The 14724-nt window shown below is 40.0% G+C and overlaps 1 protein-coding gene across 1 annotated transcript; it reads left to right on the top strand.

The window, feature by feature from the left end:
- Positions 1 to 5890: 5890 nt before the first annotated feature.
- LOC136437607 (testis-specific serine/threonine-protein kinase 5-like) lies at positions 5891 to 12841 on the top strand. Its single transcript, XM_066432229.1, has 8 exons — positions 5891 to 5902; positions 6307 to 6438; positions 7956 to 8182; positions 8542 to 8597; positions 9614 to 9755; positions 11770 to 11918; positions 12575 to 12780; positions 12815 to 12841. Exons 1-8 carry the CDS (start codon positions 5891 to 5893, stop codon positions 12839 to 12841), a joined length of 951 nt encoding a protein of 316 aa, XP_066288326.1.
- Positions 12842 to 14724: the final 1883 nt, after the last annotated feature.

Genomic DNA, 14724 nt, shown 5'->3' with positions numbered 1-14724 from the left:
TTCCACCGGAAACTACCAGGAAAACGATGTTTGGAGAAGCGCCTTTCTGAGAAGGAGTCAGAGCGGCCCCGAATTGTAAAGAAAATCCGAACCGAGATTTCGGTAATCAGGTGACAAAGCGCACTAACAATAATACTATTATTCGTGGACGACCAAGTTTGAGCGACCCAGAAATGCTACGAATAACGAACTTTTCAGGAAATACCAAAGATCACACATTGTCATAGCGATAACCCAACAATGTGGTGCCAAAACTATCGCGAAAAGCACCATTTGCGTCTCATTCTTTATTCTAATATAAAGAAAAAAATCTTTACACTGACAGAATGATGACCTTTATTGCCGTATATCAGCATTATCCTAGAAAAAGTCGTATTTTCCGGTCAGATACCTTGAAACAATGCCCCCAAAATAGTAGTTTTTTGTCAAAATATATGATAGTTTTTACCAAACAAAAACACGAATTCGAACTGAGACCTTACGTGAAACACCGTATAACGTTACAATCAGACCTGTCCTTGGTGCTGAACATTACATCCATACCACAGACCAGCCATGTGACCTTTCTTGGGTATGATATCTATTATGAAACTGCCTGTTTGCTTGTAAGTCACGTAAAATGAATTGAGATAATTAACCCTATACCTTGATCCCAGATTATATTTCAAATGCTCGCGCAGCTGACCGAACGCTAGCTCTTGTGTCCAGGATATTGTAGAGCATACCCTGAGGACGAGAGCCCCGAAACTGTGGACCAATCACGAAGCTAACGGCCATGGAACAATGGATCATGGAACAATCGAACAATAGAACTGTTGTGACACCGCCTAGTCACTAGAACGCGAAAACAAGTTGACAGATACACTTGCTTCATCTTTACTGAAAGGTTTATTGCTTTCGTTAGCAAAGATGACGATGTCTACTGCAAATATTCGCAATGTTACGCGTGATATTTATCATAATGCTCACGCCAAACGCCGAGTATGGCGTTCCAGCCATTTCTTTACAGAGTGGCTTCTGTTTAGACAGAAAATGAGTTTGGAGGTCACGAAGAACGGCGACTACAAGACCCCAGGGATGGGAATGTTTACATCATGGCTTTTCAACGCCGACAAAGGCGAGGACTTGAGATTCTTGGTCGCTGATCTTCCCGGAGGTTTGTGGAAAGAGCGGTGCAGTCCGGAAAGCGGAAAAACCAGCCCAGTCCGGTGGCCGAGTTTCCCCGGTGGAGGAGACACTGGTGAAGAAAATCGTCCTCAGAGCCCCGCCGCGCTGTTAGATCGCGGAGATGACACCAACCCCGATCCTGATCCTGGAGATGAGTCTGATGACACCTTAGACAACTATCTGTCCGACCAACAGTTGACAGGACCAGAGGAGACGGACAGCCCCACTCTTTCCATCTCCCAAACATCCTCGCTGACTACGGTCACTTCTATGGGTAGTTCAGAATCCCTGTATTCAGTTACAGGGTCTGACAGCGACCCGTCTGACCACCCTGAGTCTTCCACACCATCAGGTAAGGATTTTTACAATCTATTTTCCACTTGACCGTTGATAAATAAACAACAATGAAAAATGATTACAAAATGAGTAAATGAATAAACCTTTTTCTACTATTCTTTGACGGGATTTTCACACCATCAAAAGGATTTTTGATTAGACATTATTGACAAGATGCTCTAGTTGATAAGCATTCTTGTTCTATTGGAAGGGTGCTCCTGTCAATAAGAATATTTTGTATCATTAACAGGATGTTCCTGTGGAGAACAATTTCTTCATACCATTGACAATTTTTTGATTAGGCACTATTGACAGGCTGCTCCTTTTAAGAAGATTTTTTTCTGTTGACAAGATGCTGTCAATAAGAGCTTTTTGTACTATTTCCTGTCAATAACATATTTTTCATGCCATTGACAGGATCTTTGATTATAGACACACAGGATGTTTCTTTTGAGAGGAATGTTTTTATTATTGACATCATGTTCCTGTCAATAAGAATTTTAGGCAATATTGACAGGATGCTACTTTCAATGATACAGTATGTTACTCTCAATAGCAATTTCTCACTCTATTGATAAGACTTATGAGCTTGTACAATGGTGCAAAAGTAAAGACTTATTGCCATTCCTGAGTAAGGCTTTTTTTAAAATTGAAAGGATATTGAAGAAAAATGTCCCAATCGGGGGGGGGGGTGAGATCCCAAACCTCCAAAACTATAGGCATACATGCTGCCAGTTGAGCAGTTGATACAATTCGTTAAATGGATGTATATAACATACTGATTTATTCAAATTTCTATGCATTCTATCAATAAGAACTGATAATGAGCATCTTGTCAATAATTGACCTTGACCAAAACACTGTGCCGTAGCCCTCAGCATGATGAGGTTGTGCACATAATCACAAGAAGAATACCCAATTGCTGTATGGGAATCTGTTTCTTTGCATCTGAAGAATTCAACGACTGGTTGGCAAAATGATGTTAGTGGATTAGATTATTGATAAGTATCTGAATTAGCAGATCAATTGATCAATCAAAATGTAAATCTTTTGAGTTTCACCTGTTTTAATCCTGCATATTAGTTACTGCATCACCGTGACATGATTGTGATTGCTCATATATGATTATGAATAGAATACTGAAATGCCAATGTTTTAATAAAATGTAGTTTTGTTGTGTGCTGTCAATGCTATTAGTGGTAAACATTTTGTTGGATCAAATTTAATCCTTCTTCATAACATCATGTACCAACACAGATGAATTTTTTGTTTTACAAAACCATACAAATTATGGGGGGACACTTAAAAATTGTCTATAAATTGTATCTTACTCCTTGTTGCTTAAAAGCAAAAGTTTTGTGCATGTCTACTCTACTTGCAAATTGTCTATGTTGGAAACAGTGTGTATTTCAGCACACAATAATTATGTAATATCATCCTTTATTAGACTCAGCTATATGCTATCATGGGACATTATTCAATCCTATTGAACAGAATGATGATGTTGTTTCAGAATCTAAGACTTGTTACCAGATTTCCTTGTGTTTTGTAATTCAGTACGCTCAGAGTTTTAGTATCTTGCTTGGGTGTCCCTTTAGTATCTACTGCAGCCTAAGTTTGCCTGCATGTTTTGGCAGACTTTTTTAAGGTCAGAGGTCTCTCCTCATTATTCATGCATGTGAGCATGGCTGAATCCATTTGAACTCTGACATCATTTAATTTGATTGAAACCATTAAATATCATGAGCCATTCAGTGCCAAGCTACACATGTACAGGTTCAATTAGTTGGGTGTTATTTGATATCAGGATTAACTACCAATTTAGAATTTAAGTAGTAAATGCCTGTCAGTGACGCATTTCATTTTTTGAGGTATTGTATTCAGTTGATATGTTTGTTTGCCTGTTTGTCTGTCTTGGAGGCTGTTAAGAGCACTTCTGTAGTAGACAAATCACTGTATTTCTTTCTACCCTCAAAATAAATCTGCAAGGTGTACTGTAAAATGAATGCATTTAAGTTCGCGGTGGTTTTAAGTTTGCGTTTGAAACAATGGTAAGGCTACAGTCATACGTTGGGCAAAAAGTTTTGCAGTGGTTTTTAGTTTGCGATGAAGAGTTCCACAAACATTAAACCACCGAGAACATTTCTGCTTTTACCGTGACCGTAATAAACTTGCATTTTCATGTATTACCAATTGATTCTTTAGACTTTGGCACCATACATGTGGTATCTGTCTGATTTGCTTTTACTTTAATGTAACAGTTCCTTAGCCAACTTTTCATAGCAAGTTGTTAGATTTTCTGTTACATGCTGAAATGTGCCAAGTTCTTTGTGGTCCATAGTATAGCAACTACTGCTCTCACATCAGACTTGGAGTCTGCAGGGGATACCATTTCTAAAATTTACTTGCTGTGGTCTAATGATTTTACATACCTGATAGCTTGCTCTAAATTATTAATCTAGGTGGCCATTGAGTCCACTATATCACACTCACAGATTTAGTGCACCCTTTACTTTAGGAATTGCACCCATAAGTTGAAAACTTGTCAAAACATTTTCTACTGTTTTAGAAAAGGGGAGGATAAAACCTTTCTGCAAGCACAATTCCCATACCTATCACATCAGTAACAGTCTATATCATTCTATCCTTCACAGGCCCAGCTACTGAAGGGTCACCTGCAGAGGGTAAGTACAACTTTACTACAGGGTGGTATTTAGAATTATGAGTTCTATAGGGACTTAATGCTTTATTAAGCAAACTTGATGTGATGTGCAGTCAAACCTGTGCATGTCACTACAAGCTATATGAACACAAAGACCACCCAGCCAATATAACCACTTTTTGGTGGTCCCTTAATAATTTTTCAATTGACACAAGCATCAAGAATAGTGTCTATAGTGACCACCTGTCCACATAGACCAGACTTTCTTGCTCCCCTGAGTGGTCTTCTTGGACAGGTTTGACTGTACATATAGGCTTTTAACCACTTGTACATATAGGCTTTTAACCACTTGTTCCCTCGACATATTAAGTGACTGACAGAGATCATGACGAAATGTTTAATTTTTTAAAGAATTTATCAACTTTAAGGAAATAGAACTTCATGCATTTTGATACAAGACTGTAAAATTCTTGCAAGTTGAGGTGAAGGTATCAATTATAGTTAATGTAAAATAGATGTATGATTATAGACGCTCCAACTGAACTGATTCAGTACCTCATACAAACTCTCATACAGTCATTGTAAGGTATACTGATATTTTTTGCGATGTTTTTTTATGTTCACAGTTTTTGCGTTGACCACTTTTTCGCAAACTTAAAACCACTAGTGTTACCATTACTGTAGATAGTATAGAGTATGTGACTATTATAAGCGCTACTGCAAACTTGAAATAACTGACCAATATCTATGCACTGAGAAATTAAATCACCATGTAAGGCATTTACAATACTTATCATTATGGCATTGCTTAGGTTGAATGTTGACATCATATATATATTCAATGACGTTTTGTTTTTGCAGAGGAAGGCATTCCACGATGGATGCTGAACGACCTTCAAGTTGCAGCAGATGAGAGGGGGTACAGAGTAAACCTGTCTGAGGGGCACCTCCGAGGGGGTTTTGGCTTGGTATTGTTCGGCTCGGTCGGAGCAAAACGCCTTCTGCGCCATAAGGAGGTTATGGACGCTGCCGTCCACAACGGACATACTAAGGTGAGTACAAGGATGTGGGAGATTCTTTATACACAACCAGGTATTAATCTCACCTACTAAAGTTTCGACAGTTTCGACATTTGGGACAGTGTTCTCATCGCAAAAGCGCCACCTACATCGGCTACTTATAGCGGTGAGAAGCAGTACTCCAGTCAGAAGCTCTGAAGAAGGTGTCTGAAAGACATTGAAACGTTAGCAGGTGAGATCAATACCTGGTTGTGTATAAAGAATCTCCCATGTCCTATTTTCTACCAACCTGATGAAATTATTTTTGGAAGGTGAGTGTAAGTTTTGAGAGTACACGGGGTTGAAAGGTCATGACTTCCATTCTCGGCATTCCCTGTTAGGCATTGTGTCCTTGGGAAAGGTACCTGACTTATGTCGGAGATGTGAAGGCATTGGAAAGAGGGATGGGCTCCACCTTCCAATACTTAAAGTGCCTTTAGACACAGTGGGCAATGTTACCTTCTGCCATAATTCAATTGATGTTGATGTTATGTTTTAAAGTTTTGCTTCAGAAATACAAGTTGTGCTTTATGGAGGAGGATTTTTTCACTCTGATTCTTCTAAAAGTTTCTTTTTTTTCAGTTTTAGCAATCAGCATGGTCTCACTTGGAAAACTGAGTAGCCTCAAATTTGGACTTAGCTTTTGCCTGTTTGAATATAGGTGAAAATGACAATCTTTGTCAGCTATTGTTACAGCACTTCAATCAATATATGACTGAGACAGTGTCACATTAGCCATTCAGAATGAAAGCTACCATTTCTGCTGTGTTAGCCTGAAGTTAGAGTGAAATATGTTCATTCCTAAATCCCCACTTCTAGTAAGCCAACAGGTCATAGGAATGGTTATGCTGTAATACAAAGTAAATCAAACAAACTGGATAGATTCGGTAAAAATAGTATGATACTGGGTAAGGAAATAAATTTGCAGAAATTATTGTAGAAAGATCTTCCAATTAAATAATACATTACCACTATTTAGCAAATCTATTCACTAACAGTTGCTTGATTTGTATTGTATTATATATTGGAGTAGATACTCACCTGACTAAACTTAAATAACTACACCCCCCCCCCCCCTTACAGGTGGCTTTCAAGATCATCCAACATAGTTTTATTGTGGAAGGGAAAACTATCAAAGACGAGTCTCAGATGTCCTCCATAAAGGCAGAGATGAAGGTGTTAGAGAGGACCAGGACCAAACCACACGTCAATCTCGTGAGTTCTTCGGTGTCATCTCTATGTTCTGTCATTGTTGATTTAAACACATGATGTCTTGATGTATATCAAAGCCATTTGTGCAAATTGTTAGTACCAAATACAGCCTTGCTGGAGGGCAACCAAACTTCACTATTCAGTACCAATGACAGCCTAGCAGGAGGACAACAAAACCTCTCTGTTAAATACAATGAATGAATGAACTTTATTGCTCAACAATTGTACATGGCACAATGTATGGCAAGAATGACAGTGCAATTAATACAAAGGGTACTAAACTAGTCTATTCTATTCTATTCTGAAAACTATCATCACAAGAATATATGAACGTAAATGGCGTAATGATGTAATATATGTTAAACGTTTCGGTCTGTTAAAATACATTCTCTCTTTTGTAAAGCGCTACATATGTATTGACCTAAGTACGTAGATATGGTGTCGGAACATGACATAAGTAGATTGAACATGTCTATGTTTGCCATTGGCAAGGGTTTACTGAATTTACATGAGAACATATCCATTAATTTTAGTCTATCAATGGACAACCTTGCATCGTGACAGCCTTACCTTACTGTTCAGTACCAAGGACAGGCAAGCAGGGGGGGGGGCAACCAAACCTCACTGTTCAGTACCAAGGACAGTCTTGCTGGGGGAAATCAAAGTCACTGCCCAGTATCAAGGTCAACCAAGCATAAGGACAGCCCCACTCAGTATACCAAAAACATACTATCAGGACAGCCAAACATCACTGTTTAGTGCCTTAGACAGACTATTAGAAGGACAGCCAAACATCACTGTTCAGTTCCAAGGACAGCCTAGCAGGGAGACAACCAAACCCCACTCTCCAGTGCCAAGGAAGGCCTAGCAGGGAGACAACCAAACCCCACTGTTCAGTGCCAAGGAAGGCCTAGGAGGGGACAACCAAACCTCATTGTTCAGTACCAAGGACAGCCTAGCAGGATGACAAAAAAACCTCACTGTTCAGTGCCAAGGTCAGCCTAGCAGGATGACAACCAAACCCCACTGTTCAGTGACAAGGAAAGCCTAGCAGGGAGACAACCAAACCCCACTGTTCAGCGCCAAGGAAGGCCTAGGAGGGGACAACCAAACCTCACTGTTCAGTGCCAAGGACAGCCTAGCAGGATGACAACCAAGCCTCACTGTTTAGTGCCAAGGACAACCTAGCAGGAGGACAACTAAACTTCACATTTCAGTACAAAGTACAGCCTAGAAGGGGGACAACCAAACCTCGCTGTTCGGTACTAAATACAGACTAACAGGAGGACAGCCAAACCTACACTAATAGCCAATGAGGGTAGCTTTGCTAAAATACATTTAAATTGAACAGTTGTGTCTTATTACTAACAAAGACAGATGAACCGCAATATCAGAAAATTAGGTTAACTATGTACGTCACCGTGTACTTTTCGGTACCCAAGAAAAGTCAAGAAAAGTCAAACAGAACCTGCAAGTTGAATCAGTATGACCATTGACTGTTCCCTCATTATGTATTACAGTTGAATTTGTATGATGTCTGGATCAACCAGCTGATCGTCGTGTTGGTGTGCCCGAAAGCCGAGAGGTTTGACCTATCATACTATGTGGAACGGAACAAGCCCTGCTGCTGTCTCAGCAGGGGACACTGCACATGCACCACCGGACTGCCGGAGGGAGTTGTAAGAACCTTGTTCTCACAGATCATAAATGGACTCCGGTATCTACATCATAAGGGAGTCTATCACAGGTAAGAAGGGAATATCTTTTGATATAAACACAGCAAACTTTTCAACTAGACTAAAAGTGTAAATTAGACCAGCCTTTTTACAATTGAGAAATAAATAAATGAGATGGTCAAATGCGTAGGAAAGCTTTCAGAACTGCTTAGTTTATTTTGTATTCACAAGCAATAAAGTCTTTTTTCATCACCTAATTGCTTTGTATCTTTTGTTATACCTTGTCTTCAAGTTTTTAATGCTTTGTTTACCTTTGATTCATGTTTCGATTTGTTATGCTACATGTACATTCTTTTTAGCAATCGCAATTTAGCTTCTTTTATTTTCTTCACCTTTGTTGAAGAAGTAGTTTTTCTTTTCTCTCATTTAGGGATTTGAAGTGCGAAAACATTCTGTTGGATAGGTTTATGACTCCCAAAATTTGCGGTGAGTGTAGGTGTAGGGATTTCATAGTCAGATCACTTTGGATATATCTAAACCTTAGACAGAGGCCTCTATAAGTACATGTAGTTAGGGAATTGTCACAAGGAAAGGAAAGAAAAAATTGTATCTAGATTTTTAAACTTCAACACTTCAGATGTGAGCACAGCTATTGCATATTCATACACTGAGCTACTGTAATTCACTTTATCTTCACGGTAGCAAAATTTCACGGTGTAAGGAAAATTGACATTTTCACTGAACTTCACGGAATGGATGTGTGAAGGAATCCTAAAAAATCACAACAGGTTTTTCACGGTGATGATAAGTTCACGGTACAGAGGTGACCATGAAAACAGTGAACATGAAGTTACAGTGAAAGAAACAAGAATTACAGTATTTAGAAACCTTTTTGGTCACAGAAACTGTTAAAACATTTCAGTGACAGGTTTCTCAGTGCTCGGTTAATGGAAATGATTACCTAAGGCACCTCCCTAAAGTTTCCTCATTGACTGCATGGGCGGTCCTTATGTAGAGGTAGTCACTAGACTGAGTACAGGTTTGATTGAAGAACTATTGCGCTTCGATTGGAACAGATACAATGTGTGGCAACTAATAAAAACACGACAAATTAACTAATTCTAATACCTAACAACTCAAAAGAAAGTAACCTAATATTTGAAGAAATATTTTAACAATAGAATTGTAAAACTACAAACTGGCTGTAATTTTCTGTTTTGTTTTATTATTATTAAGGGGTAAGGTTGTATATCATTGAAATATGCAGGGTCTAGTGTTTCCATTCATGGTCACAAAATAATAGATGCAGTTATCTATATATTTTACCACACCTTTGTCATTCCTGCAACTTCATATTGAATCCTTCCATATTTTCAGCATTGTAATTTGTAAACTAATGCAATCATTATGAAATTGTATACCATTGTAGAAACCAGCAATGATAATGTGAAAGAATAGCTATTCATTAGCTTAACATTTCAAACTTCTCTTTCAATCAACAGACTTTGGTTTGGCGATCAAGTGCCGGCGACCTCTTGGTCACTTCAAGATCAGAAAAGATGCTGTGGGAACCCATCCGAACATCTGTCCGGAGGCCCTGCGGGGACATCACTATTCCCCAGAGCAGGCTGATCTCTATTCTATGTTAGTACAGTTTATCATTATCTTCGCCGAGTACTTGTACTCGGAGAAGATTATGTTTTCGGTTGAAAAATCTGTTGGGTGGGTCTGAATGTATGTCAGGAGCATAACTCAAGAAAACTTCAATGAATCTTTATGATTTTTGGTAGGTGTGTAGTGGTTGTGTAAAGGAAGGTCAACTTTGAAAATGGTTTACCTTGCGTTTTTCAATAGTACTGCAGCGGACTTTGCATTTTTTGTGTTTGTATGTAGGCAAAAGAAGTGACGGAAACGTTGATGGATCTTCGTGATTTTTTGCAGGTGTGTAGATGTTGTAGAAACGGAGGTCAAGTTCAAAAATGGTTCCCCTGGTATTTTCCGTCGGTACTGCAGCGGGCTTTGTGTGGATTTTAATTTTCTTGTGGACAACATAACTCAAGAAGCTGTTAATGGATCTGTATGGTATTTAGTGGATGGGTAGGATTATTTTACAGAAAGGAAGGTCAAGTTCGATAATGGGCCTTCTAGCGGGTACCAAAGGTACTGCAGCAGAGCTTCAAAATTTAGGGGCATATTTTCTGAAAGTGCTATGGTCATGTTTTTTGTGTGGTAGATAGTTCATGCCACAGAAAGTAAGTTCTGTAAATTTTGGCCCCCTAGCGGCTTGTTAAGAACTGCAGTGGGTGTTTATGTTTTGACATTCGGACATGAATAACTTGAGAAGGGGTGGACAGATCGTCGTGATGTTTGGTATGTAGAGAGCTCAAATGGTGCTTTACATTATCAATGACTAATTATGCAAATAAGGAGCTAATTTGCATAATTAGTAAGGAAAGTTTGTTTACCCACTGCCTTTCAATGGGACATGGGACAGTGTCAGGTCATGTAAACAGATAGCCTTGCATAAACGTACATGTAGGTCAAATAAATAAACTATTCTTCAAGCAGAGGTGTGGGTCCTGCTGGTTTTTGACGCATTTAGTTTAAGCATTTTTGTTCAACACGGTTGGCGACATACCGAAATAGGGACAAAATAGAAAGCCTGACTAAAAACACCTAAAACGTGCCAGATTTATTCTATTCATATGTATTGACTGTACTATTTTTACTCATGGATTCTCATTGCTATTGCCAAGAAGGTTATGTTTTTGTCAGCGTTTGTGTGTGTGTGTGTGTGTGTGTGTGTGTGTGTGTGTGTGTGTGTGTGTGTGTGTGATACTAATGCTATGTGGGTATGCCTCGGTAAAACCTGGTGGCTTTCTATGGTGCTGACTAGCAGAATTTCCAGTTTTGATATCTCATGTTTTGGATAAGCTTTAATAGTCACAACTTTTTGTTGGTCTAAAATAAGTTTTAAGTTTGGGCCACCTGGTGGATTTTGTTGGAACTGCAGGAAGCATGTCAGTTGCAGACCAAAAATTGAGACCCCTACTCAGGACAGTTACCAGATAATTTCTATTGTGGGAGTACAGAATGGAAATACAAGAGTTACATTGATCATCCAAAAAATTAGTATGAAGATGTTATATATGTGTTGCATGGAATATGATGTCAGATGTCAGTCACAATTGGGAATAGTACCATTGACGTAATCAATGCACTCGTATCCTGTGGTAATCACTATTGACTATAGTCCCAGTTAATCACCATCTTAATCTGGTTGAGAATATCTATGTTAGGATGCACATGTACCAAACTTCATTTTATGTGCTTTGCTGTACGTCTGAAGATACAACACTGTGTAGTACCAATATGCAGTGTGAACATGAATCTAAATTACAGGGTGAACATACATCAGTAATGCAACCCAAAGTAATAACATGCATTTGAATTACAATGTGAACATACATTCAGTAGCGCAGGTTTCCGTGTTAACATGCATCTAAATCAGACTTTGTGTAACAATGCACTCAGAATTACAGTGTTAACAAACAATGCACGCATGATATACATTTAGCAATCACATAGATATACGCTAAAGGAAATTTAAAGGTGTGACGATAAATTTTAATGGATACCACCATTTTTGTTTCATCAGAGGAACTTTACTTCACCACATGATCGTGGGTCGACGTTTCTACAACGTGCCGTGTAGTGAAAGCAACCACGCGCAGACACGAGCCGTTTTGAAGCAGATCTACCGGTGGCGCGGCCGGCCCCCAATCAGCCGAGAGTTTATCTCCTCGGGTAAGAGTCGTTCTGAATACCACATGTGGTCCTTTAAGGTTGCACTGTGTTTTTGTATCAACAAGACTAGATGAAAAAAAAGCACTAGTTACAAAGGTTATCAAAATATCAGCAAATAAAATAACGAAATGATGGTGTTTTATAATACAGTGCTTAACTTTCTTCCAACACTTAGGTATTTACAGATCAAATTTTCAATGACTACTGTCGCCTTCTTCCGGATCAATAATGACCAATCACTGTTGAACGTAAACTCGCGAGAGGCCATGCTTCAGGTCTTTATATATATTACGGAAGAAGGCGACAGTAGTCATTGAAAATTTGATCCGGGATTACCTTAGCGTTGGAAGAAAGTTTAGCGCCCTATCATGATTTACTACCAACACATATGAGCTTCCATGATAATATGATGGTTTATTCTTTTGCCACTGGAGATTCTTGTTGATTAAGTCTAACAGAAAAATTCATTGGGTTTATGATAGGTAAACAAGCGTTACATTAATTATAGCATGTGGCATAATCTGTTACATAACTACCATTCTATGTGATTATCTACCTTATAAAATACTGTAGCATGGGTTGAAGATGTGCTTTTTCAGGATGTGCTTTTAACAATGCACATTGGTTTGATGCATTTTGTATTCGAAACATTTCAGAGCCGGTAAAGCTGATTTACGGCTTGACCAATGAGGAGGGGAACAGGCGGATAAAACTGAAAGTGGTACAAAAATCACCATGGCTCCTGTATGGAGATAGAACGGCCTGGCATCGGATGGACAACGCCTGCTTAGCCCATCGGAAGACCGTACTAACAGCCAGGATGAGGAAAGTAAAGGATCCAGAGAAGCTTGACAGAATACAGGTGATTCTTTTTTGTCTTCACAACAAAATTAAAGTTAAAATCACAAAATCGCAATTTTTAAAAGTAACATTACAGAAGCGAAACAACATTGTAGACAAAAAGTAACGAGCTGTGACAAATAGGTATATAAAATAAAAACAAAATATCATTACATGCGAAACAAAACTTACTTACAGGTGATTCTTACGTGCATGGAGCCAAAGGAAAAGCCTCCTGAAAAGAGCGCATCAGAAGATGGGAAAACAACAGCAACATCGAGGACAGACACAGAGACACACAAGCCAGGACGTCCCATCTTCACTAGCTATCATAGAGGGGGGAGCTAAATGAACAAAATGGTAAGAATGTATTGGTAACCTTATGATTAGATATCAAGAAAAATTGAATACATCTGTACTACTATTGCTATCTTTGGATAGAAGAACTGGTCTTAATTATAACTTGCTGGTTTTAAAAAGGGCATGCATAATAGATGATATGGGTACTCTTTTTATATAGTGTATCCTAACTAAGGTCACATCTTTTTTTTAATCAAAATACATGTACAACATACAGCATCAGCAGTAGTAATAGATGTATAACACGATTACGACCTTTATCTTTTTTCTCTTTCAGAAAAAAATGCACTCAATGTGAAGGTGCATCAAAGGAAACCAAACTGACATGATGACTTAAAGGAAAAAAAAAATGACATCCATGCAACGTGATTGCATTTATCAGCATTGTTTATGGTAGATAAAAGATAATTCAACCTGTAACAGAAACGGATATATACAAATGCAGGTTTGAAACCTCCAGCATTATGATTGCCCAGCCCCATGGACTTGGTGATTACAGTAGCCAGATAAAGGCTGGCAACAAGGACTGCCCCATGGACTAGGGGATGGCTGTAAGCCAAAGGGAGGCCTACAGAAATGATTCCTAGCCACATGGACTAGGACATGACAGGAACCCATCAGAGGCCTTTAGAAACGCCCCTCCCTGGACTAGGGAATGACATGAGCCTGTGAGAGGCTTGCAGAGAAGCCCTTCCCCACCTAGACTAGGGGATGACAGGAGCCTGTGAGAGACATTCATAAATGCCACCCCCAACCTGGACTTAAGGGGATGACAGGAGCCTGTGAGAGGCATTCAGAAATTCCCCTCCCCCTGGACTAGGGGATGACAGGAGCCTGTGAGAGGCATTCAGAAATTCCCCTCCCCCTGGACTAGGGGATGACAGGAGCCTGTGAGAGGCATTCAGAAATTCCCCTCCCCCTGGACTAGGGGATGACAGGAGCCTGTGAGAGGCATTCAGAAATTCCCCTCCCCCTGGACTAGGGGATGACAGGAGCCTGTGAGAGGCCTGCAGAGACGCCCCCCCCCCTGGACTAGGGGGTGGCAGGAGCCTGTGAGAGGCATTCATAAATGCCCCCCCACCACCACCTGGACTGGGGGATGACAGGAGCATGTGAGAGACATTCAGATATTCCCTTCCCCCTGGACTAGGGGATGACAGGAGCATGTGAGAGGCATTCAGAAATTCCCTTCCCCCTGGACTAGGGGATGACAGGAGCCTGTGAGAGGCATTCAGATATTCCCTTCCCCCTGGACTAGGGGATGACAGGAGCCTGTGAGAGGCATTCAGAAATTCCCCTCCCCCTGGACTAGGGGATGACAGGAGCCTGTGAGAGGCATTCAGAAATTCCCCTCCCCCTGGACTAGGGGATGACAGGAGCCTGTGAGAGGCATTCAGAAATGCCCCCACCCCTAGACTAGGGGATGACAGGAACTGTGATAGGCCTTGATAAATGCCCCCCTCCAATGGACTAGGGCATTACAGGAGCCAGTGAGACTTGCCGAAATGCCCTCTCCCCAAGGACCTGAGGGATCTTGTGAGAAGCGGGGGGTGCAATGACCATTCAATTGAGTAATGGATGAAAGTAGAAAATGAGAGGCATGGAA

This window comes from Branchiostoma lanceolatum, chromosome 6, assembly GCF_035083965.1.
Source record: "Branchiostoma lanceolatum isolate klBraLanc5 chromosome 6, klBraLanc5.hap2, whole genome shotgun sequence".
Taxonomy (NCBI): Eukaryota; Metazoa; Chordata; class Leptocardii; order Amphioxiformes; family Branchiostomatidae; genus Branchiostoma; species Branchiostoma lanceolatum.
This window is presented reverse-complemented; position numbering and strand designations above follow the sequence as displayed.

Coding starts and splice junctions, on each gene's coding strand:
- LOC136437607 (XM_066432229.1), top strand. Junction 6,439..7,955: donor CCAAACCACACGTCAATCTC/GTGAGTTCTTCG, acceptor TATGTATTACAG/TTGAATTTGTATGATGTCTG. Junction 9,756..11,769: donor CAGGCTGATCTCTATTCTAT/GTTAGTACAGTT, acceptor TTGTTTCATCAG/AGGAACTTTACTTCACCACA.